A 26,231-nucleotide genomic window follows, 5' to 3' on the forward strand; every position below is an offset into this window, starting at 1 on the left:
TGGTGCGTCGGATTATCATGATCAGCCTTTGTAAAAAATTAAAGCTGAACTATGAGATAATAAAACGCAGCAGCAGCAGGAAGATCAAGATAAGATAAGACTGAAACACAACAGAGAGGTTTTAAAGATGTTCCCGTTGCTCTCGTCGCTGCAGGTTCGGGGGTGGAGAAGCCGATCGGAGAGGCCATGCTGCAGATCGACTTGATGCTCGGGAAAGAACGAAAGGTCACCGTCAGAGGTGAGACACACCAGAGATCTACAGACACAAACACTCACCAACTTAATCAAACTTTTAAAGAACCATACTGGTCATTGGAAATAGACTCCTACTACCAGAAATAGTAAACGTGTGTTTAGCTCAGTTGGTAGAGCGCCCGCCCCATGTGTTGAGGCTATAGTCCCCGGTTCAAATCCGGCACCGAGCGGCCCTATCCTGCATGTCACCCCCCCCTCTCTGCCTCCCATTTCCTGTCTCTCTCTGAACTATCCTGTCCATTAAAGGCAAAAAGCCCCTAAAAAAAAAAAAAATATATATATATATATATGTATATATGTATGTGGTATATAACGTTATCCACCGCTCCATGTATTGATTTTTCACCGGCTTCGTTAAAAACAAATGCACATGGGGCGGTGCGTGGCGCAGTGGTTAAAGCGGCCGCCCCATGTGGAGGCTACAGTCCTCAATGCAGGCGTCCCCGGTTCGAGTCCCGCGTCGGGCAGACCCTTCCTGCATGTCATTCCCCCTCTCTCTGCCTCCCCCTTTCCTGTCTATCTCTGACTGTCTATCAAATAAAAGGCAAAAAGCCAAAAAATATACTTTAAAAAAAAAAAAAAAAAAAAAGTGCACATGGCCAGGAGGAGAGTTAGCAAAACAGAGGAAATGCGACCAGACTTGCATAGTTCCCCTTTAAAACAGATATGCAAACATGTACTGTAAACTGACTGCAAAAAAACTAACTAAGACTAAAATAGATTCACAAAAATAAAAATGAATTTGGCAGGGATGTGACTTCAGATCAATATGGACTGCGTTTTTCTCCATCAGTCTACATCAACACCTCACATACAATCTGCAAGAGATTTACCTCTTCTGACCTTAAACCTCTGATATAAGATCTCTCTCTCTCTCATCCCTCCATCTCATCAGTCATCGCGGTGAACGACATGAAGTGGCAGACGTCCGGCATGTTCCGTCCTTTCGTCGAGGTCTCCATGGTCGGTCCCTTCCTCGCCGACAAGAAGCGCAAGTTCACCACAAAGTCCAAGAACAACAGCTGGACGGCGAAGTTCAACGAGTCTTTCCAGTTGTAAGTGTTTTTTTTGTTGTTTTTTTTAACTTTTACTCCTTAAATGAATTAAAGATGCAGTAATTCTGGGCACGGAGGTTGGACATTGCACCAACGTACGGTCTGTGGTTAAGAGAAATGGCAAATATCCTTCACCTGGAGAAACTGAGACTTTATAACGAAGACAGGGTAGACATGTTTGAAAAGATGTTGCTGTGTGTACTCTTCACTTACAGTACAGTTTTTTTTTAAATATGTATGTTTATTTTATTGGCCTTTACTTATGATGTGCTGATCCTATTCATGTATTTTGTTAGATTTGGGGTGGGGGTCTTTTTTTCTATTATAGGGAACACATATTCCCCATTAACTAGGTGCTTATTAATATGCATATAAGTAGCTTACTAGCTCCTTATTAGTAATTATTAAGCACATATTAACACCTTAGTCTACCTCTTTTACACCATGAATTAAGATTTTTCCTGATATTAACTCTTAATTATCGCTTATTCATTGTAAATTAATGCATTGTTGTTTCTGAATAATGATGTGAATAACCAGTGGGTTATTGGGGCCTTGTACAGGGGCAGTAGCACAAGAACAGTAATTCTTCCTTTATCACTGTGAATTAGTATAGCATTAATGCATTAATTTACAATGAATAAGCGATAATTAGGAGTTAAACCAACACTAAGAAACTTTTCAACCTTCATAAAATATTTTCATAACTTTTGTGATGGTACATCGACTTACAACAAGTTGAATGACACCTCTGTAATGGCCTGACGGGGTCTGTATCTCTTTCTCTGGCACTAAGCAGCTTTGAGGAGCATGGTAGGAACCCTGCTCTCACTTAAGTTTCACTTTAACTTTTGCGAGTCACAACAAGGAGGGAACAGGCAAAACGGCACTTTAGCAATGGATTATGTTTGTGTTTTCACTTTGAAATGATCCACTGGAAACAGAAACTTAGTTTTGATGTCTTCTGTTAATTTTAATGCAGGATATTTACAGGGCTTCACGCTAGTGTTCATGGGAAATGGAGTCTTCCTTCAGGCAAAACACTACCGCTTTGGTCCACAGGTGCCGCCAAACTCAACCAAAACTGAAAGTTCTTTAGTACTGCTTTAATATCAGGAAAAATCTTAATTCATGGTGTAATACAGTTAGAATAAGGCTATGTAGAATAAGGTGTTATACGTGCTTAATAATTACTAATAAGGAGCTAGTAAGCTACTTATATGCATATTAATAAGCACCTAGTTAATGGTGAATATGTGTTCCCTAATCTAAAGTGTTACCCAATAAACATTATATATATATATATATAAATAAAAAAAAGATGCAGTCATTAAAAGTCTCTATTTGCCCCTCTGCCCCACAGCATCCTGGGTAAAGAGTCTCCAGACTGCTACGAGCTCCAGGTGACGGTGAAGGACTACTGCTTCGGCCGTGCGGACCGGGTGGTGGGCGTGGCCGTGGTCCAGCTGCGCGACGTCGCCGACCGCAAGACCTGCGTGTGCTGGTGTCCCATCGGGCCGCGCCTCCACACGGACGAGACGGGCATGACGGTGATGCGCATCCTGTCCCAGCGACCCGCCGACGAGGTCGCCAAGGAGTTCGTCAAGCTCAAGTCTGAAGTGCGTCCTGCAGAGGAGGGCAGATGAGCCGGGGCGCGGCCCAGCACCGCCGCCACACTGTGGGGTAAAGGCTTAGAAAACGGTGCAGGAGCACTGTCACTGTCGGTTAACACAGACCATCAAAGCCTCGGAGAGACACTGAACATGGAGGAGAGGGACACAGGAGGTTGAATATTCATCAAGAGACGTATTTAATTCGATAGATGCAGTTTGCAAGGAGAGGATTTCTCAAAAATGTTTGAAAAAATCAGTTTCTAAACTGTAAAGATGATTTAATTCTTGGCCAATTAGATCTGTCGGCCATCAACGGAGCTCACGCTGCGTTCAATTTCACCTCGGAAGTTGAAAACTGTGCTGGGAATAGCTATTGTAGCAGATAACAACACAGTTTGAGTGATAAAGCAACTTAACAATAGAAGTTGCACAATACTGTCGTTATGATGAATTTAATGACACAAAAACAAGAACAAGTGGCCAATAAACAAAGTGATTTTCAGGTTTTATTGTGACGAGGCGTTTCTGATGATGTAGCCACTGGAAACTTGGAAAAATCCAACTTCTAGGTTGTAATGAAACACACCATTAATGCTAATAATGACCTGAACGGGCCTGAACAGTAACTTCTGAGTCTTCGAGGCCTTCTGACAAATGTCTTTTGTGACATTTTTGACTCTTTTATCAAACATTTTCCTCAAAAAAAAAAGAAGAAATGGCACTAACCAGCTGATCACTGTCACAAAAACATATTAAACCAAATAAAACAACATCCTTAGCATGAGCTGTTGAGCAGACGGTAACCAAGGAAACTGCTTTGAAATTGCAGTGTGGGAATTTAGTGACCAACAATAATCCCCTAATTTGAGAAAACAAAGAACAACAGACGCTGGATGATGATGGCTGGATTATTTTTAATTCCAGGCAGAAGTGTGTCAGGATGCTGCTGATGTGTGCTGCTCTTTAACGATGAATAGACTCGAGATATACATATATATAAAAAAAAAAACTTGAAAAGAAAGAAAATGAAGTCAGTTCTTATGAATTACAAAGCCTTAAAAAAGAAGAAAGAAGAAAGAAAAAAGCTAGCTCACGTTCTCAGACTTAAAACATGAAGACAGATTCAACAGTATCGATATTTTAAGTCAAACAGCATTGTTTTTTTTTCTCAGAAGCAAAGAATTATGGGTACAGTAGTTTAAAACAACAGCTTCTTCATAGCTTTCTGGATTTAGCTCTTCTGTTTTTGCCAAAACTGTGACTGTGAAGACTGTTTGCCTGCAGAGCTGCTCTGAGTGGAAAGAACAACAACAACAACAACAACAAACAACACTGTTTTTAAAGGGTTAAAAACACCTTTAAGGAAGTTCTGCTATTACATTTTTAAAAACGGGATGAGAGTCTTTCTTTCTGATGCCGCAGCCTTTGCAAATAAAATGCATGCACAGTCCACTCCCTGCTCTTGAACGCGTCTGATCTGGTTGTTTTCACGTCAGACGCACTTTTATTTAACGGAACGAGAACAAACACCTGACGGGTCTGAGTGAAGTGTAACTGGGTTCGATCCACACTCTCTGTCTGTTTACTTACGTGCCAAGGAACACAAAAAAAGTGTTCAGCGTCCGGTCACTCGATGTATCTGTGGGTGTTTGTGTCTGCAGACACCGGAGGATCTGCAGCTTCCTGCTTCATGCTGGTTGCTCTCTGCTCTGATTAAACTAAACTGAACTAGACTAAACACTGTCCACAGGCAGAGCGTTGAGAGCATGAAGAGGAGGATTGTGGGTCCTCGCACGGTGGTGGTGGTGACGACGACGACTGAACTCTTGCACTCTGTTCAAAAGACTAACTGTAAAAGTTTGTAAAGAATAAATCGATGAGAAGTAAAAAGCCTAAGACCAGAGCATGTATTTATTGTATACAATCAGACTGAGCTAGAGTTGTGATGATCTTTTTCATGTACGTACTGTGAAATAATGAGGATCGATCAAATGTATGTAAAGTACTTCATCATTATTCTAATGTGACATATGTTGAATATACTTGTAACAATATTTTGTATATAAAATATTTATAAAATTACGACAATGTGTGGTCTCATTTGTGTGTGTGTGTGTGGTTTGTTCACCATTGTTTTGGATACAGACATCCAGTTTGTTCAGTATGTACATACATTAAATTTATATTATTATTTATGACATAAAGCATGTATTAAATATAACTATATACCGGTATACATGAAACCTAAAACTGTAACAGTTTCATATATTGACATTTATGTTTGGCCCATACAAATATGTATTTATGTTTATTATATTTTAGATATGTTGCCCATAAAGTTGGAATAACTTTGTTTTCAGACACATTACTCTTTTTTTTTTTTTTTTTTTTTTTTTTTTAATTATATTTTTTGGGCTTTTATGCCTTTATAGATAGTACAGTTGAGACAGACAGGAAATGGGGAGGCAGAGAGAGGGGGGATGACATGCAGCAAATGGCGCCCGACGCGGGACTCGAACCGGGGCCAACCGCAGCGAGGACTGTGCCTCTATACATGGGGCGCCCGCTCTAACCACTACGCCACGCGACGCCCCCACATTACTCTTTTTATTCCTATTATAAATTCAATTTCAATTCAATTTCACGATGCACCCACTTTATTAACACACAACAAAAATCATAGTTGGCTTGATAGTCACATGGTGTGTGAACTGTTCTCCTGGGGAAGCTAACTGAAGCTTGTGATAAACAATCATTTCATGAGAAGAAGTAAAAAAATATATATATATTTCAACTTTATGGGCAACAATGTATAAATCAATATCCATCCCAGAGCTATATATAAATAGCATTACCATATATGGTCACAGCATTATACTAAAATAAAATAAAAAAAAACACATGATATTTAAATATATTATATTTATGCAAATATTACTGCAGGTATTTAATAGGATCTGTATGGAATATATGGAAGATATACATGGAAGGAAGTAATCAGTCCCATGATCACTTCCTATAATCAATATACAGACTTTGATTTCTGCACTCTGCCTGAATCTATAAGTGTCATTGTTTTTTTTTCTCCAGCAGTGCAGGTGATGTAGTTGACCGTCCTGTCACAGGTGTCACTTCCTGTCTGTGTACAGGTGGTGGAGCTGCTGCACCATGAGCTGCACAAACCCACCAACAACAGCAGAAGAAGAAGAGGAAGAAGAAGAGGGTCCTCAAGCTGGTGAACACAGGTGCAGCTTTGCAACAGATTTGTTTGAGTTTCATGTAAAAGAAAAGATTTTTCACAGTGCAGATGTCTGTTGTTGGTGGGTGATGTAACTTTATTTATTTGCTCATGAGAAAATTTGTAGACGCTTTGTTTTCTTAATATATTGACAAAGAAACAAAGAAACAGGCAATGGCTGCTTTTTACATTTTATCCAAAATGTGTTTTTTATTTCTTTACAATTGATGCAAAACTTCATCACATGAGAAAAGTTTATGATCAACAATAAGTTTAGACACAATGTGAGCTCGTCTTGGCCAAAGTTTAGAAACTGAAGATGTGACACTGAGGCGTTCATTTAAGTGTGGATGTTTTATTTCATCATTTCCTTCTGAGTTGTTGGAGTAAAAAAAAAAAGAGAAAAGAAAAGAAAAAAGAAAACCTCCCAGTATACTGTGAAATCAATCAATCAATCAATCAGTCTACATCAATCTACATTCAGTAACTGTCTGGTGAAAGAAATCATTCAGTTTCCTCATTCACACTCACTGCTAATGACTGGGAGAGAAAATAACACTGCATTTGAAATTGTTTTGATATTGATATATTATTTAACTTGAAAATAAATTAGAAATTAGAGAATAAATATATTATTATAGGAATGTTTTCTGTGAATCTGGACGTTCCCTGCTGAGATCTCAAAGGTTAAAACCACGTTATAGATTATTCTACGTACAGTATGACGACCTGATGCTCAGTCTGGTCTGTAGATATTTCTGCTGCAACATGGAGGCAGAAATAGAAGGAGAGTAGACGATAACACTGTGACGTCGTGGGCCTTGACCTTTAATTACACTTCATTTACACACAATAGTCTGTTTTGTTAAACTCTGAAGCTCCACTGTTGTTTGAATGTGGTGAATAATCCTCTGTCAAAAATAGAAAATAATCTATAGAGAATATTTTCCTTTGTACACAGACGGTTAAAACTGTGCTGCATACTATACTATTATATTTACTATTTTTATCTCTTATTTATTTACTTGTGCAAATAATATTACAATACAGTCTTGATACTAGTTTTACATTCTATTTTCCTGAGGACATACTTTTTCTACTATCTCATGTATATATTTATCTTGTATATGTTTATATTTATTTACTTTATATAACTCTTATTCTTTAACATAACCTTTCTCCTGAGGATCAATAATTCTGAATATGATTGTTTTATTTACCGACATGATTCAGTCAGTGGCCGTTAATCTGGATAAAAACTTTAATTTAATTGAGCAGAAACGTTAATAAACCCTCAAACAACGACACTCGTTCACTCTTTGATTACAGACCATGTCTGCTGATGAACAGTCGGATCACCTGCTTCTCATTCCTTTACCTTGTAGGAGGATTATCAGCAGCTGGACAGATGTGCCCAGTGTCAAGGTGAGTAAAACACTGATATACTCTATGTTCCTCCTGCAGATGTTTCCTGTTTGACGCCACATGAATGAGTTAATCAGTCATTTAGACGTAATTCTGGTTATTTGTATTTATTGGCAGCATGTTGTGGTTCCTGTTCAGATCAAGTATCTCAGGCTGTGCTTACTCGCAGCTAAACAACATGTGTTGTGTTGTGTTGTTTTGTGTCGTCTTCATCATCGCTCGCTCACGATTGGCTGTCGGCTGCTGTCGGCTGTTGGCCCTCGGTTTGCGCCGACTTGCTGCTGCTGCTGCTGCCGGCGTTGCCCCCCCCGTTGGCCTGCGGCGGCTGCAGGCGGTCGGGCAGCAGCACCTCCACTGTGAAGCTGATCCTCTTGGCCTGGAAGATGCTGTAGGTGTTGTCGAACCTCAGCACGTCTGCGGAGGACGAAAACAGAGCAACGACGACGTCAGTCTGTGACACGTCAGGCTGCGACAGACGGTGTTTACAGCAAGAGACAGACGGTCACTCACAGACTCCGGGCCGTTCGCAGGTCAGAGAGCCGTCCTCGGGCACCAAGTGGGCGTTGTAGCGTTGGCTCGGCACCACTTCCTGCATCTGAGCAGCTTTCATCCACTCGCCCTTCTTCGCCTTCAGAAACACCCCGAAGCCGATGTCGGCACTCTCTGTGGAAAACTGCCACCTGACAGGACGCAAAGACAACAGTGAGGATCTTACAGTAACTATCTTCTTATTCATCTTGTATACGAGTTGATAGAGAAGAAGAAACAACGACAGGTCCATAAACTCACTGATCCAGATTAGGAGTGTCAGAAAACTAGTTAATAGTTTACATGGTGACAGTAGCTTTGTGTTGCATTTGAGCCCCGGACCTTTGTTCAGACTGCACTGTGTTAACTATTAGTAGATGTTAAAGGAGTTGTGAAAAACAAAAACAGGTGAAACTGATCTGAGTCCAAACCCATAAACATAAACTGTTTGTTGAAAAATAGACTTTTCAGAGGAAAAAAATCACAATTATAGGATCCCTAATATATCAAATCGTCATCCCTGTTTGGGATATTCTATCTCCAGATTCAGATGTGACATTACAACAACAAAGGATGTGATTTTGCTGCTTTAAAGCAGAAGTTAGAGGAATGTTTGTTAATATAAGTCTTAAATAGTTATATCTTCCGACAGCAATCACTTACATAGAGTGTTTGGTCCGAAACACGGGTCTGTCAGTTACTCTGCTCTGCTGTAAGCCGAGGAGAAAACTTTCCTTGTATCCTACAACCTTTATCCAATGAGGAGAGAGAACGGCATAAAGGGGCGGTCCTCTCTGTGTGTGCAGCCAAGGGATGCGCGTGAATGTGGTGACATAGGGACGAGGGCAGGGACTGCTAACTCCATCGGCTGACAAGAAGTTAGCCAAAACGACCGGATCGCTTACTTCTGCTTTAAGACAAACTTACATTATTTATCTTGAGGTCCTCTATTTAACCGACTATGTCTGAATGAGATTAGATCTTATTCATCTTTATAATATATCCATAATGTCAACATTTTCTGGTCTTATTATTAAGATTCTTTATTAAAGTGAAGCTCTAAATGTTTCTTAGGCATCTCCATTTGGTTTTATATTAACAATAAAGAGTTCAGTGCTTCAGAAAATGAAAGAATCAGTCAGTCAAAGACATAAAACAACATAAAACCAAAAATCAGTTGATAAAGGAGCAGTTTTGGTCTCTGACCTGAGGACACAGCCCGGGAACAAGATCTCGTAGTCGAGCTGTTGTGAGGATCCTCGGCTGACGGTCATACACTGCTCGTATTCGACCCTCACGTGGTCGCGCACGTAGTAGGAGGTAGGAACCGGGCCGACGTGATTGATCTTCAACAGAGACAAAGAGAGAGTCAAAATACAGACGTCACACACTTGATATATGAAAAATGTGCGACTGAGGAAAGGAAAGGAGGAAGGGAAGAGAGAGAAAAGATTCACTTACTGTGATTTGTGAACGCTCCTTATTTTTCACATTTAAACATTCAACAACAAATAAACAACTCTTTTCCACTCGTGTGTTTATTCACAGAGAATCAAACCTATATCACAGAGTTTACACTAACACAACTCACATCTCTGGATCCAACAACCTCTGAAAGTTTCCACACATGCATCAATATTGTTGTTGTTGTTGTCATCATAAGGGAAGTCAAACTCTTCTGAAACCACTTCTCTAAAAGAAATATATTGCAAAAGTCTCTTCAGCCTCATAGGAGCCGTTATTTGGAAACAGACGCCAACAGAAGGAAAAGATCGAGAGAGGAAGGCATTACTAAAAGAAAAGAAAAGACATTGATCAAACTAAAATGTTCCGTTAGAGAGCAACGCTTCATCAGGCAGCTCATGATTTCTGACTCTTTACATTGATTATAGAGTAAAAGTGTGAGGCCTCATATAAAAACATACATAAGGCCTTAAAGTCCTGCTGCACAGGTCACTGCAGTTTAAACCAAACACAACATGAACGTCCCCAAAAAATCTACCTGCAAGTTTTCCTCAGGTTCAAGTTGGAATAAGAAGGAATAATTGTACTGTTAGTGAAACATGGTGCGCTCCATTGACGTTGGAAGTCAGAAGTCAGAGCTCAGAACGAAGTCCCCTCTAAATTTAGCACCTGAATTTAGTGTCTGAATGAAATTTTGTAAATGTGTCTTTATGGTCTAACATAACGTTAATTATGTGTCTTTGTCTTAAGTGCCTCTTTGTATTTTGTCTCTGTTTTAATGTTATTAGTACTTCTAGTATGTATCGTGGTTTTATACATGGGAACATGAAAGCCAATAAAAAAAAAAATTTCTAAAAAAAAGAATTTAGCACCTTCAAGTTCCAAAACAAACATGGAAGTCAAAAAATGGCCCATTAATATAACAAAATGAAATGTAATACTTTGGATTTCAATGCAAACAATTTATAATGTTTTTAAAAAGCCGTACAAACTTACAATAAAAAGATGTAACAGCTACACCAAACACAAGCAGGCAAACACTCTAGCTGTTTTTTTAATCAAAAAGTGTAGGAAAATGTCCAGTGGTAAGAATTGAACAGTATGAACACAACTGACTTTAACGTGAATTGATTTTTGAGAACAGTAAAATTGCAGCGTTCACAATTGTTGGCAGGAATAGCAGCCATCTTGAATTCTCACGTCAGGGCTTGTGGGATTCATCCGACTTTCCAGATTACAACACAGAGCTCAGAAATTCAGACTTTTCCATACAGTACAATGGAGCGCACCATCAGTTTCTGAGAGTTAGATGAGAGGATTGGTCGACAGCAGGTTAGCTTAGCATTGAGACTGGAGACGGATGGGAACGTTAGCCTAGCTCAACCAAATTTGCCCACTAGCTCCTCTGAGGATAATAATGAACTTGTTAAATCCTGTCTGTTTTATAAGTGCCAAGTGTAACAAAGGTAATTGTGGTTTCATGGAGGGATTCGTGCCTCCTGGTTTTAGCTTCATGTTTCCTGTACAGAGTGGCATCAAGCTCCTCCTCAAAACTCTCCACAAGAACGTTTGATTAAAAAAAACGAAAAACCTTAGTTCCTACGTCCTATCCAAAACAATACAGTACAATGTGAAGGACACACAGCTAGCTAACTAAAAACAAATGATTAAAAAACAACCCAAAAAAATAAAAGGTAGAAAAAAAGAAAACACTTTGAGTACTGTGCATCACAACTGTCTTGAATCCTGAATGCGGACGAATATGAATTTCTCTCGTTGTTGCTGCTCATCAGTCCTGGGCCCAATTATTAATCTACGGAAACAGTGACAGACACAGGTCAGTTTCCTCGTCTAGGGGGTTTATTATCTACGAGCGCGGCGCTACTCAAGCAGCGGCTGTGACAGCTTCTCTGGCGCCGAGGCCTCTTGTTGTCTAAGCACAGCGTCAGTAGCCTACAGCGCGTTAACGTAGTCTGTCATCACCTGTTTTAATCATTCACACACAACAACACACAATCTGCTCGCCAGTGCAACCTAGAAAACCGACGACGTGTCCCTTTTAGCATCAGTTCCCGAGTCCTCGCTCTGTGCAGCAGAGAGAGGCCGAGTGCAGCTGTATTGATTTGTTCCAGAGCTGTCCTCCTCTTTTGTCATTGACCCGCTGTGCAACAGGATAGCAGCTCGGAGCGGTAACGTTTTATGAGCCAGTGTGACAGAACAGAAAAACAGCCCCTTTGTGTCCACTTTGTTTATCTAATGGGAGGCTGTTTACAGTGCAAAACAGGAAAAACTGGTGGGATGCAAACTCACATAAAACACAAGTTTGCAAGTCAAATGTGGAGCCACAGCATGTCAGGTGCAAAGTGTACGTCATGATGAAGCAAAGCTGAAAGCTGCAAGGCTGAAGCCAGTAAAGGGGGAAACTACAGCTACAGGGCGAGTGGGCTGTTGTAGACTAGATATAGGCTAGTTCATAGTTTTAATCATTGTTATGAGGGCTGATGAGGTTCGAACCAGACGTGTATCCAGAGCAGGATTGTCACTGCTTCTGTCTTATAAAGTTATACTCAAGTTATTCAGAGCAGACGCCTGTAAAGCAACATTAACTCTAAAGCCGGGGTGTCAAACGTGCAGGGAGTCCACTCTGGCCCTGAGAATGAATTTGTGTGAGAGGTATAATATTGTTGAAATTGCACATGTATTTTTATCAAGAAATTTCAGATTGTACATAATATGTTTTGTAAAAGAATAGTTAATTAACTGTAAACATCTTATAATACAAAGGGAAAAGTTCTTCTTTTTATTTATAGCCAAATAATGCTATTATTTTATTGGTCCGGCCAACTTGAAATCCAGTTATGCTGTTTGTGGCCCATGAACTAAAATGAGTTTGACACCCCTGCTCTAAAGTGATGTGTGTTGCATTATATTGATGATCAAATTTAAAAATTATTGTTTTTAAATTGCAGAATTAAACTAGATTAATGGTCGCAGCTAACAGCTCTGTAATGTTGTACTTAGTGCTTTGAGCTAAATGCTTAAACAGTGATGCCAAGTAGGTGTAACATTTAGCTTGTTAACTATCTTAGTTTATAATATTAGCTACTAACATTTGCTTATTGGCAAAACATAGAGCTGAGGCTGATGGGATTTTACTAGTTTTGATTTTGATTGTTTCCAAGAAAACTGTTATTAAATCACTAGTTTTTGTTTTAAATGTGAAGTTTTGTCACTTCTAACCAGATTAATGGTGTTAAATACAAAATGTTAATTTGATTTATTTCAGTAATTTTGCTCCTTTTTGCTTTATCGTGATAAAAAACTGAAAACAATCCTTGTTTATAACTATTATGTGTCATTAAACTGTGGCTTTATCAGGTAAGTATATAGAGATTTAAATAACTGGATTTTGGAAAAGTCACCTTTGAAAATCTTTCAATTATTTGACTTTTGCTTTAGAATATTTCAGCATTAAACTGTTAAATCAATCAAGCTAAAAATAGTAAATAATGTAAAATAATATGAAGAGTAGTAATCCAAGTGTTACTAAATGATAACAGTCAAAATGTAGTAAGAGCTTCTCTTAACAGGTCAGATTTTATAGTTTATTAGTCCCATCAGACAGTGATGTAACAGCTAAACATTACAGAACCACCTGTAAAATGCGGCTGTATTTCTCACTTTATAAATAAACTCTCTGAGGTCTCGCACTGTATCAGAGCCTCATCAGTGTGTCAGTGAACGAACGCATCTCAGTGATGGATACGAGTCTCCTCCGACCTGTCAGCCCTCGTCTCACCAAACAGACAGAGTCTCTGCTGAGTCACTGACTCACCTTGGTGCGACAGCGAGGATCTCCGTCAGGATCTGTCAGTTTGCCTCCGTAAATCACCGGCAGCTCCTCGGGGTCGATGTGCTTCAGTAAAACCTCCTGCCAGTTCCCTGTCGCAGCAACACGCGCATTCATATTCATGTGAGTTCAGTGTTGGGGAGAAGAAATATTCTCTAAAACAAGATGCAGCAGTGTGTCTCACCCCCGAGGATGTAGATCTTCTGTCTCGTGTTCTCGCTCAGGAAGTGTTTGACGAGGTTGTAGGCCACAGGAAACAGTTTGGGAGCTGCACGTGTCAAAAATTAAAAGGTGTTAAACCAAGTGTTAACCAGAAACAGTCAAAACTGTCAGAATAAAAGTAAACACACATCATAGTTTAATGAAACATACACGTATAGAGGCAAAAATGATAATAACAATCATCATTCCTTTAATTATAAGCACTGTAAGGATCAGATTGAATTTGCAGTCAAATATTATTTCTGTTATTTTTTACATTTTGATATTTGCTTGTGTTTATACTTTTGGTGTTTCAATTATATTTGTTTATGTGTGACTGTTATAATTGCACAGTGTGTTAGTAGACTATAGATTACAGAGACACTTTATACAGCACTACAGAGCCGCCATAGCAGAGGTACACAGACAGTTTTCTGACCATGTTGTGGATCCAAATGTGGTTTTGTGGATGATTTTAGAGCGATATTCTTATTTCTACAGCTTTATTTTATTTATTTTACTTTTTTCACTAATTCATCAGTAAAATCTATATTTTTCTCTCATCCACAGGAGGTGTCAGTAGGCTACTGAGCTGTATCAACAGCATCAGTAAAATGTAAGGAGAACCCAGCAACAGAGACTCCACAGTGAAGAGGTATTAGTAAATTAATCAAAATTAACATAGAATCAGTGCAATAGAATAAACGTAAAACTTGATAAAAGGAAGAGATAAGAACAGTAAATAACATAAATAAATAAAAGGAATAAAGAGAATTTACCTTTTATAACAAACAATCTCTTCAAACCCTCTGGGTAGTTGTCTTCAAACATCTGGAGGATCTGGTGACGAAGACACGAATCGACTCATTAATCTGCTTTTTGTCTTAGTTTGTCAACACTACACTGTATAAACCTGTGTGTGTGTGTGTGTGTGTGTGTGTGTGTGTGTGTGTGTGTGTGTGTGTGTGTGTGTGTGTGTGTGTGTCCATACCTCTCCATATGTTTCTATAGCAGGCTTCCATAAGTGTTTCAGACCGAGACCTTCAACGTCGTAGATCATCGTGATCGACTCCACGTTCCTGCCAAGCTGGAGGAGAACACACACACACACATACATACAGATGTTTATAACTTTAAAATGAAATATATAATAGACGGTTTGTGTGTGTTAGTGTGTGTTTGTTGCTCTCACCCTCTGAGACTGCAGGTTACACTCCTTCTGCAGCATCTCACAGTCTCTGATCTTGGACTTGATGAAGTCTTGTTTGGAGGCGGACAGGAAGAGGCCTTTAGGATCCACCGGTCCGATCACGTCGTACCAGATGGGGCTGCCCTCGAGGTCGTGGCCACACATCCCTCCTGACAGGTACTTCTCTATCACCTGCACACAGACGCCATCTTTAAAACTACAGCCCAGTTGTTCAAAGGTTATACAATTGTAGCTATTTTGGATAATGGATTGGATCAAATCTCGAAAATGGGTTGTTCAAAACCAAAAATGGATTCTGAGATCGGATTAGATCACGTAATCCAATCTTGGTTTTCATCTGGATCAAACCCTCAGTTTGTGTTGTTCAAAACTTTTTAGTAGGATTGGGAAAACTTTGATTAAAAAAAACTGATCCCAGCAGTCGGGTGGATTCAGGAACAAATTGTGATTTAAATTACTGCAAAATCAAACTGGTCAAATAAACAATATTTATAATGTAGTATATATACATTTATTGATTTATATTTTGCACCTATTTTTAACCCATAACAGTGATTAAATAAAGTTAACGTTTGAATATTCTACAACTGAAAAACTTTTCCCCAAACTGAATTTAATGAAATTTGCAGTTTGAATTTGAAACACATGGGGAAATATTCACACTTTTACTAATCTACTGTATATTTGCTTTATTTTCATTTATTTTAACAGCCCAACCAGATGGAGTCTGGCTGTTTAAAAGACATTGAAGAAACAACAAAGAGCACTGAAAACAATAGCCTACATGCACTCCGTTTTCAAATAAACACACTTTGAGTGAGTCCATGCTGCTGCTCTACCTGTTGTTTACAGACCAATCAGCCTTCAGTGTGATGCACAGTCCCATCTAGAGCACCCATTATCCGGATTTGATCATCTTGAAAAGTTTGGATCTGGATCACATTGAGCCAATCCCACTTTGCTTTGAACAACTGGGATACAATTAAGACGGATTACGTGATCCAGGATAGCAAAAAAAGGGATTTCAAAATCCGGATAATTTTTATCCAGATTACACCTTTTGAACCACTGGGCCCAGGCTTCAATTCTGTCAAGAGGGAGGATTCATGTGATTCATGTGTTTACATTTTAGTTTACCTCTGGTGGACGCCACTCTGTGATGATTGTGTCTACTTTCATCTGTTTCCTGAACTCCAAGTGCTGGAAGACAGAGAAGGATCGGTGAGATGGTGAGATCATGGTGAACACACACACGACACGAGTGTGTGACGGAGCGCGTGTGGAGCAGCAGATCCACCCAAGCACAAGGTAGTGAATTAAGTGGCTTAGGAGGTTTTAGACAGGAGCAAGAAGATGAAACCTGCTCAGTCAGCAGGAAGGGGATCAGTGTGTATCGCTGTGTACACACACGCAACCGTATCCACACGCACACACACACACATGCACACACTGAAAGGTACAGAAATGTTTCAGTCTCAGTCCAATTAACATGTTTTTGTTTTTCAGCCTCATTAGTAGACTCAAAAATTGATCTGAAAAAAAGAGTTGATCTGATCCTGCATCTATCGTCCTTTGTCTCTACTGTCCTGTATCTAGGCTACTACGTTGTCTCTATTGTCCTGTATCTACTACTTTGTATCTACTGTCCTGTGTATCTACTGTCCTGTCTCTATTGCCCTGTATCTCTACTGTCCTGTCTCTACTGTATACCAAACTGAGAAGCAGCTCAGTTAATACAACAGAAAACACATGCAAACTAACCGTCTTCACAATCACAAGCAGCAATTTAGAATGTATTTTACATAAATGTATTAAATTGAACCCTCAGGGCCTCCATACTTTGACTAACAAGTAGGCTAATGCCAGTTTAGAAATACAACAGTGTTTCTGTCACTACTTTCCAGCACTAATTTTAGCATTTACCACATCATTTGGTTTGTTGCTGGATACAAGTGGGTAGTTTTTTTTTGTTAAATTTGTAGACATAGGTTTATATTTTTATTCTAAACAGGATAAAACTTATATTCGATCAGTGTGTTGTTTCCTCCTGTGGACAAAAATCAGTTCCTGCAGCTTTAAGTTAGGTCACTGCTGTAAATCCTGTTCTGTCATCTCAAGTATCACTGAAGCTCTTTTATCTATTATGTTGTTATCTCCTCAGGCTGCTGCGATGACTCAGTTTATCCACAGTGAAACGTTAGTGCAGCCACGCCTGCAGCTGATGGACTGAATGTTATAGGCTGGTTTCCACTGAAAGAGCCGTCATTATGGATTTACCTTTTTTTTTACATTTTAATTTAGACTATACACATGTTTAAAAAAATAAGACTAGGACTGTTACCTTTCGCAGCATGGCCTCCGACTTCTGCACATTGAAGTTTCTGGCTGAAAGAGAGAAAAAATAGGAGATCGACATGATTAGTACATAAATCTGTGATCCATACATGATGAGTGATATAACAGGTTTAACTACAGAAGAAGAGTGCGACTATACACTCGTGTAGTTTCTCCTTAACCTCATTTATCCACAAATGACAAAGGTGACAAACAAAAATTCTAAGAATAAATAAAAAATAAATAGGTTACACTTATTAAGCACTTAAATCATAATTTATAAAGCATTCTTCCTATATTGATACTACAGTAATTAGCAAGTCATTTATAAACACAGTTATAAATGTAAGCTTATCCATAATGCATTTAATCATAGTATTTTCATACTTAATAAATGAGTATTATATCAATTATAAATAAGTTATTTAGGAGTTGTCAGTGGTTCATAAGATCATTTATAAATGACTGTAATGGTCAGTGAGTGTGTTAGTAGATGTTTTATTGTAAATGAGCCAATTAATCCAGAGTTAATTATACAAATAAAAATCAATGAGGGAAATATGCTTCATAAATTATGAATTAGGTATCTAATAACACTTAATAGTCTGTAATTTTATGTCTTTATTCGACAGGTAAAGTGGAGTAAAGGTTGGAGCTGCTGCCCATGTAATGTGCACCTGAACATTTGTAAGTTACCAGATCTTTCATTTCATCCCCTAAATGTGTAAAACGTTCCTTCCTCCTCTCTGACGGCATTAAACCCCCAGAGTCGACGTGATCCAGAACAGAGTGGACACTGTCTAATGCTCTGTGTAAGGTGATTATGGCTCTGCAGCTGACTCTGACTGTCCAGTGGAAAAGCACAACGGCGCTGTTGCTGTGTGAAGTGACTGAGACTTACAACTAACTTACTCCAGCCGTGGATTAGACTGCAGCTAATGCTCCCGTCTGGCACCTGAACGCAACACTCAGTGACCCACAATTACAGAAGCTCAAAGTGGGATCTGGCAGGAGACTGTGTGGGTTATTTTGGGTCGGTAATAAGTGTTATTGTTTCTTTTCTGCTCTGCTTTGAACCCTTCAGTCATGTTCATTAGTTACACTGCAAAAATTCAAAAATCTTTCCAAGAATATTTGTCTTATTTCTTGTCAAAATGTCTAATTTCTAGTCAAAACAAATTTTCATTTGAAATAAGTAGAAAAATCTGCCAGTGAAAGCAAGTTTTTCGTGCTTGTAATAAGAAAGAAAAACCTGCTCCACTATCAGATTCTTCTACACTTATTTCAAGTGAAAATATGCTTGAAAGAAGTAAAAAGTTACTTTTTAATGTGATGAGTCTTATTTTAAGTACAATGAGATTAGTTTGGACTAGAGATAAGACAAATATTCTTCTTAAGATTTTGAGTTTTTGCATTGTCACCACCAATTATATACACAATAACCCCAGAGAGAGAGATGACAGTATGAATGGACCTCCTGCTGATTCATATAATGTTATCTGAAGCTGTGATAAAGGTTTATGATGAAGCTCGTGGCTGGTACAAGAACCTCTGATAACAGTTAATGACACAACCATGAAGCACCGAGTCTGTGTCCGACACGCTGCAGGAAACCTGGAAGGACGATGAACTTGATCACCCCGACTGATTCAAACCTTTTAAACCCTCAGATGAATGTAAACTTTAAATAATAACTTCACAAAGATGAAACTGTTTCAATTTCAGGCAGCATCAGTTCATAGAAGTTGTTTTTTTTTCTAATTTGCTCACATGCACATCAATATAACCCCGCTGTCATACTGTAAGGCTTTCAGCCAAGGGAAGTGGCTCATTATTGGATTTAATTATTAATGCATATTAAATAATTATTGTTTTTTTTATTTTTTTTTATTATCATCATTGTTATTATTACCGATGAGTTGCTGGACACACAAGTTAAATAAGTATATAGCTATCTATCGAGAGTCAATGTGAAGCCACAGGCTATGGAAAAAAATTAGGAATATTCAGGAACTAATTCATTACTTTATCAAAACAGTTACCGTAATATCATATAAAACTAATATTAGTGGAAAAGTGAAGAGTTTTGTGACTGACCCTAAACATCAGAGGAGTTTAGTTTATTTCTATAGACGACACTTGTTCTAAAGCTACACTGTATCTGATAAAAACTGTCTGATATTCAGAGGGACGACCTGGTCGGGGTTAAAGGTGGAGCTGTTTAAAGATAAATGTTTTCCTGGGTGAAGTGAGAGTTATCTGAAGGCAGCGCTTGGAAAATGCTCGTCTGGTTGAAGACGAGGAGGAAGGTCGTTGACCTCTGGTACAAGAACCATCTTGTGTCATGTGGAAGAACCAGAGTCGGACTGGGTCATGTTACTGATCGAGCTCTGTGTTTCCCTTCACTTGTTTCCCATTTTCTTATCGCATCTGTTACAAGAAAACCAGCTGTAAACCAGAAGGAACATTTCCTGGACAGTCGACACATTCACGAGCAGCTTTTAGAAACCACCGAGTCTCATTAACAACCATTCATGATGTGAGTCGTTACTCTGATGTTAAAGGGACAGTTTGTGTTATGTGATGTTTGGGGAAGCAGCAGCAAGAGCACCGGTACACAACCTTAAAGCGATGATGAGATTGTGTGGACAATTATCAGATTTCTATGAAGTATCTTGGATGTCAATGATATTACATTCTTTGTAGTTAAATTTGTAGATTTTGTTTTGTTTGGGTGCTGTGTGGGTTTGAGCCAGCAGTAATTGACCTCGTCGCCTCATGACTTGGGAATTAGTTTCAGGGTGCAATTGCAAATCATGAGCTCCCATTTCTCTTTTGTATTCATATACCCCACCCCAAACACATGTTAAAGGGATAGTTCAACATTTTGGCAAATTGACCCATTGCCATAATCCCTATAGTTTTAGGAGTAGGTTCGTTAGCTTCATTTATCGGTGCAAGCTATTTTTAGAACGGCGGAGCAGAGCCGCGAGCTGCTCAGAGCTACGCTACGGAGGCTGATGGGATTTCTTGGTTTCCCTCATCAAACTCATCAAATACACAATCCAACCACTCCAAAACGCTCTGGTGGACAACTTGTGACCTGCACATTCACCACGCTATGAGATAATAACGGGACGTTACCAGACAGAGTTGTTTTAGAGGTAAATTCATGCAAAACCGCTGATGCACGTTGCCTTCAGGGGCAGTTTTTCAGCAAGCAGTCTCTGCATTTACCACGAAAACAACTGGCAATGGGCCAATTTGCCAAAATGTTGAACTATCCCTTTAAGATCCTGAAGAAGACCCGGTGTGGGTCGAAACGTTGTATGTATCTATATTAAATTTGGGGAGCAACAACAGCAGTGTGCGGACATCTATCTCCTTTTGCTATTACATTCTTGTCCTGCACCTGTTGATTTTTTTGGATGTGCGTGCACTTTCCTTAAATGCCTCTCATTGTGTGGACGAGACCATCCACAAAAATATGATTTAGCCACAGACACAAACTAATATCAGTTGTTTCGAACACACCTTGCTTTTAGAAACAGCCTTTTCCTCTGTGGCCAGTGTTGTTGGAACAACATGGTGGGAAACGGGAAGTTTTTCTCACTGGAAAGAACTTGATTTAAATGTGTAACTTCCCCAATTATTTCCTTCTTTCCTGGTTATAAAAATTGCAACACAGTTCATCTTACATTTATGTAAAGAGCCTCAAATTAAATGAATTTGTATAGATGCAGAAGAAAAACTCCACAGTTTGATTCGATCCAGATCATTATAAGGTCGATCACTGGCGCTCCACCACCTCAGGCTGTTTGTCGGCTGTTATAAATCAATGAATGGGCCCCGTTCCCTCTCCCTCTATCCTTACATTCATAACTCGACTCAATCAGAGCGTGCAAACAAACAGGCCCTCACTGTCCGCGTTCGGAGCTGTGACGTCGACTTTCACAACAATGACGCCTAATTACAGAGAACAATACTCCCCCCTCACTGCCTCACTCTGAGTTCTCTGTTATGAAACAAGTTTTTCACTGTTATTATTCAAAATCCAGGGAACTTGAGCCCAGGGAGAGAGCGACAGAAGCAGAAACAGAAACACGGCGGTTGTGGCGGCGGCTGAGCGTCTCCTGGTAGACGGGCTGCCTGCCATCGTCCATCGTAGTGCACCTTTAATGTGATTATCCCTGGATTAGCTTGATACGCACAGTGCTGGACTTCTGCTCCACAACTAATCAGAACAAGGCCTCCCTTTAATCACTGCCTCCCACACACTAAACTAATTGCACAACCTCAGCCTTGGCCTTACCTAACTGAGGAAAATCTGACAAATTTAGCTTGAAAACTTATTAAGATTCGATTTAGCTGTGACAAAAAAAAAAGCAGCTTTGAGTTTTTCAGTTGTGGTTTGAGCTTGGTCGTGTTTTGCAGAGAAATACCAGGCGAGTTTCCCAACAGCTGCAAAGAGACTTTTTTTCCACGTGTTGCATCAGGTTCATGTGATATAAACCACTGCAGCTTCTGCTTTACACACATGAAGCGACGCTTGTAGGTTTTTCATTGTGGATGTGTGAGAAGAACGATAACAGGTGAAATAAAATGTAGGACAAAGCAGATTAAGGTGGAGTGCAGGGAGGAGCAGCAGGTGACACTTGTTGTTGTTGTTGTTACTAGTAGTGGTGGTGGTGGTGGTGGTGTTTGTTAACTGACCTCTGAGCCATCGTAACAGGAAGTGGTCATGCTGCGCAGGAAGTTGAGGAAGAATGTCTTGTATCCTCTCTCGAAACTTAAACGAAGAAAGAGAGGAGGAGGAAGAAGAAGAAAGGGAAGAAAGAGACATTTGATTGACATGTTCTGTAAAAGAGGATTTCATAACTTGAAAGAGAGTTCATGGAAATCTTCACAGTTATAAAATAATGAGCCCTGGAGGTAAAAAAGACTCTGAAGTTTCCTCTGTTTATTTTCACTGTGGATGTTTTCATAGAGTCTGATTCTCTAACTAACTTGTGACTGTGTGACCGATTATTTTACACACTGAATTGTCGATGTGAAACGGAGTCGGTCTGCCAACATTTTTATTGCATGGACAGAATAACTCATTTCAGGTTTTTGAAGCTGCGACATTCGGCTGCAAAATACTTCACCGGCAGTCACTGATTAATAATTTTACTCATAAAACTTAAGAAACTAGTGAAAAATATGAACAATTTAACCAAAACCAAGTTGATGCACATGGTTTATTTGTCATAAAACCTGCAAATATACAAATCTGAACGGCTGCAACATATTATAATATAAAACATTTGTCTCTTAGGTTAAAAAAAAGGAACGAGTCTCCCTCCCCCCGTCTATAAATAGATGATATATGACTGTATATAAAACCATGACTCCCCATAAGAGGAACCAAGAGCCCAGGGCTGAAACTGAAAGGTCAGTTGTGGTCATAGTGTAATTTAACTTGTTTAAATGAATGGACTTCCCCTAGAGTTAATCTTGCTTTAGTGTTACCATTATTATTATTATTAACAGCAAACCTCAGGTGAGAAAGGTGATGTGAAAGTGAGATGTAAAGATGCACCGTAAAGCACTGACCCATATACAGTAAATACTGTTACTTTATCTAAGATGCAACAAAAAACTAAAATAAAGCCATATAAAACTGTTTGACTGCTGGGAAGAGGAACAGGTGTCAGAGAGCAGGATGAATGGATCCTATAGTCAACAGAAGTTACACTGATTGAGAAACAAACTGTTTTTTATAATTACCTCACAGACATAAGATAAAAAATGCAGAAAATGTGGTTCTGGCACAGAAACAAAACTATTACTAGCCTATAACTAATCTATATCAAACAGTAATAATGTATTATTAACCAATACAAAGCCATTGGAAACAGCGTATTTATTAATAAGGGTTCCTTATTAGAAACTACTATCAGAGTGATATATAGCCGATATTAAAAAAAAAGGGAAATGTAGTGAACAGATTGTATAGTGACGTTATCACTATCTTATTATCAGAGCTACACCCTGCGCAGACATTATACTGGAGCATCGCTGTCATAAACCACAAGTGATAAAAGGAAACTGTGCAGAGAGATAAGGTACACAGCACTCCGTTATTAACTGACATATACTGTATATATTATTACCGATAATAATAATAATAATATAATAGTGAATAATATTACCATCAGTAGGCCTATTGTTATTAATATTGTTGTTATAAAAACGTACCTGCTCTAGTGCTTCAGCCTGTTTCGGACTGAGGTCTCCTACTCTTCCGCTCATGTCTGCGACCTGATGATAAAGATGAAAAGAAAGAAGAGAAAAAACAAAACGCAGAGCTCCTTCAAAGTGAGATTAACAGCAGCGTCACCGTCACCGTCACTACTGTCCGTCACCGTCTCTCCGTTAACCGGCGCCTTGCTCCGGCATTAGTCACCTCCTCCTCCTCCTCCTCCCCGTGATGCTCCGCTCATGCACGGCTTCAGTGTCAGGCTGGCTGCTCCCCCCCGGTGTCCGCTGCCTGCTGCAGGTGGAGGGAGGAGGAGAGGGGGGGAAAAAAATGTAAACACGGGGGTCGCGCCGCCTGCTAGAGATCCATCCATCCACTGGTCCAACCGGCTGACTCGGCCAAAGATAGGAGGAATAATGAGACGTAACACTCGGAGAGGAAAAACGGTGAACCTACGAAGAGGAAAAGAAGTAAAGAAGCGATGAGAAACTCTTATTGAATGACACATTGGGGATATTTAGATAAAATCTGCTGCAAATACATAAGCATGGAGTCTGGGAAAGTGTTTTTACTTGACGTAACTTGGGCACGTTTTTGTTTGAACAACCGAGTGGCTTCGATTCCAAAGAATAGACGATCTTTGTTGTAAAGAATCCGCAAATCCCGCGCATGCGCACAAACAACAGTGATTACAAACCTGTTTAGTTGTAATTTAATTCAGCAGCTGAGTGATTCATCAGCTCCTTTTAACAATATTGAACACTAATAATACTTGTACACATTTCAGCAGTGAGTCCTAGTCACTGAGGCGCTATGACGCTGCCGCAGTGCGCAAGTGCAAAGAGAAACAGGTGCGAGTTTCTTCATTTAAAAGCTCGTTTACTGTAAAATATCTGACTATGACAGTGGATATTAATCACCACTCGTGACACAAATGTGTGGTGGTCGGTGGTGGTTTTATAACGCTGTCAAGCTGTAGTTGTAGCGGTTATTTGGGGTCTGCGTCGTGGCTTTAAAACGAACCAGGAAGTAGTGGACGTAAATCTCTCAAAACGCTACATTCTTCTTTATTATCCATACCTGACAAAATGTAACATCCTTATCTATGCAATGATTAATTTAACATAGGCTACACATTGGAGTTTAGTTTATAGCTGCCACAAATGAAATGCAAAACTGTCTTGCTCTTAAAAATGAACTCTCCTTGTCACAACAATGTCTGAAACAAATATGTATATGTATAGCAACTTTTAACCTGTCCTAAACCCCTTGTATTTATTTAATATGGTTTTATCTTTATTTTTATGCCTCCCCCCTGTCATTCTCTCTTTTATCATCGTAGCTGTTGACCGATCTTGCTGTAGGCCTAGCTATCTCTCTTTTTTTTTTTTAATCTCTCTCTCTATTTAAACACAGGACATTAGATGAATAATCTCATACTCAGTCATATCAATTAGTACCTTACATTGAAAGGGAAGTCAAAGTACCAGAAGATTATTTCGGTGAATTATAAATTTATAGCCAGTGCCACCATATTGTAATGATCACTTTTTTAGGAACACACACCACATTATTATAAGCAAGTTCCTCCCTTTGCTCTCAAACAGCCTCTGTTCTTCATGTCATCAGCTATTGAGAACTTTCCTTGTAGGTTCTTCTCCATGACAACAGGACAACTTTCTCTTTAATTCTTTATTTTTCAGGGGACCTTGTACCGTTCACATGAGCAGCTTGCGTCTCTGCCCCGCGGATCTCAAAACAACATGCACCGATAAATAAAGGTAATGAATCTACTCCTATGACTATACTACACCTACCTACAATTGTATTTTGACTTGTACAAAAGGTGCTATATAAATACATCTAATTTGCTTTGTGACAGGAATGTGTTATGACTGGACTGGAAATGCCCAGTAGAAGATGGTAAAACAGGTTATATAAATGGATGGTCAGAGCTCAGAGTGAGGCCAAAAAGAAAAAAAACTTCACCCACAGCATGACACCACCAGCCTGGACTGTTGACACAAAACAAGTTCATGCTGTTGGTGCCGTGTTCTCAGTCTGCCCTCATGCTGCTGCAGTAAAAATCCAGATCCACCTGACCAGCCTAGTATCTGCCAGACTTCACCTGCCCAGTTTTGGCAAACCTGTGTCCACTGAAGCTTTTCTGCTCATGGCTGACTGTTGTAATGATCTGAGATGCTAAAGCCTTTCTGGCAGCTCCAGCCATGGTTACTGACCTCTGACCTCAGGGTGTTTCTGTCCATAAATCTCAGTCAGAGATTACCACTTCACCGCTGCCACATGATGAGCTGCATGAATGAAATGCAGAAATACAGAAAATGACATAACACCCATAGCTATGAGTTACTGATTTTAAAATACTTTTCATCTTTTCTTTTATGGTTTCTTATTCTTCTAACACGGGAATGGCTAGCTGACTGATTGATTATGTAAACTATTATGTAAATTATTTAATGGGTAGACTAGCTGCTGATGTTATGAAATGTTTTCTTTTTTTGTAAATGCATTTTTATGCAAGCCAAAGACAATTTTCTGACTTTGCATGCAAAGGTAGACAATCAAGTAGGCTATTTCTATTCTATTCTGTTGCTGTATTGCAAGGGTTTCTACTACCTCCTGGTTAGTTCCTACTGGTTTTTACGGTTCAACAAGAATCAAGTTTAATCTGCTATAGTAAATTCCTTTTTAAATTTTTATTTTTATTTTGCACGAACATATCATTAAAAACAGCATGAACAATGACTGGGATGTGCAAAGGGGAGGTATGAAACCCAAAAGGGCTTATATAAAAAC

General features: G+C 39.3%; 2 protein-coding genes and 1 long non-coding RNA gene across 5 annotated transcripts in view; 2 read left to right on the forward strand and 1 right to left on the reverse strand.

Moving 5' to 3' along the window:
• The window catches only part of LOC146981013 (protein unc-13 homolog B-like), a 188,879-nt gene extending 184,974 nt beyond the window's left edge, over positions 1 to 3,905 (forward strand). For all 3 annotated transcript variants that reach the window (XM_085785933.1, XM_085785931.1, XM_085785930.1), the window contains 3 exons: positions 155 to 238; positions 1,151 to 1,310; positions 2,674 to 3,905. In XM_085785933.1, the coding sequence (XP_085642059.1) occupies positions 155 to 238; positions 1,151 to 1,310; positions 2,674 to 2,956 (527 nt within the window). In that variant the 3' untranslated portion in view covers positions 2,957 to 3,905. The remainder of the gene's footprint in view (positions 1 to 154; positions 239 to 1,150; positions 1,311 to 2,673) is intronic.
• A 2,234-nt stretch (positions 3,906 to 6,139) lies between these two features.
• On the forward strand, positions 6,140 to 8,042 carry LOC146981015 (uncharacterized). The gene is made up of 3 exons (XR_015036564.1): positions 6,140 to 6,168; positions 7,547 to 7,586; positions 7,918 to 8,042. It is a non-coding gene; the product is annotated as an uncharacterized LOC146981015 (long non-coding RNA).
• Positions 7,667 to 23,620, reverse strand: LOC146981016 (SEC14-like protein 2). The gene is made up of 12 exons (XM_085785937.1): positions 23,414 to 23,620; positions 21,887 to 21,962; positions 17,181 to 17,224; positions 15,977 to 16,039; positions 14,822 to 15,010; positions 14,621 to 14,716; positions 14,409 to 14,469; positions 13,613 to 13,696; positions 13,414 to 13,520; positions 9,321 to 9,460; positions 8,097 to 8,266; positions 7,667 to 8,000 (listed from the first exon to the last, which is right to left on the reverse strand). Exons 1-12 carry the CDS (start codon positions 23,465 to 23,467, stop codon positions 7,810 to 7,812), a joined length of 1,275 nt encoding a protein of 424 aa, XP_085642063.1. The 5' UTR covers positions 23,468 to 23,620; the 3' UTR covers positions 7,667 to 7,809.
• Positions 23,621 to 26,231: the final 2,611 nt, after the last annotated feature.

The sequence above is a fragment of the Trachurus japonicus genome, chromosome 9 (assembly GCF_045865225.1).
Source record: "Trachurus japonicus isolate A0001 chromosome 9, Traja_1.0".
NCBI lineage: Eukaryota > Metazoa > Chordata > Actinopteri > Carangiformes > Carangidae > Trachurus > Trachurus japonicus.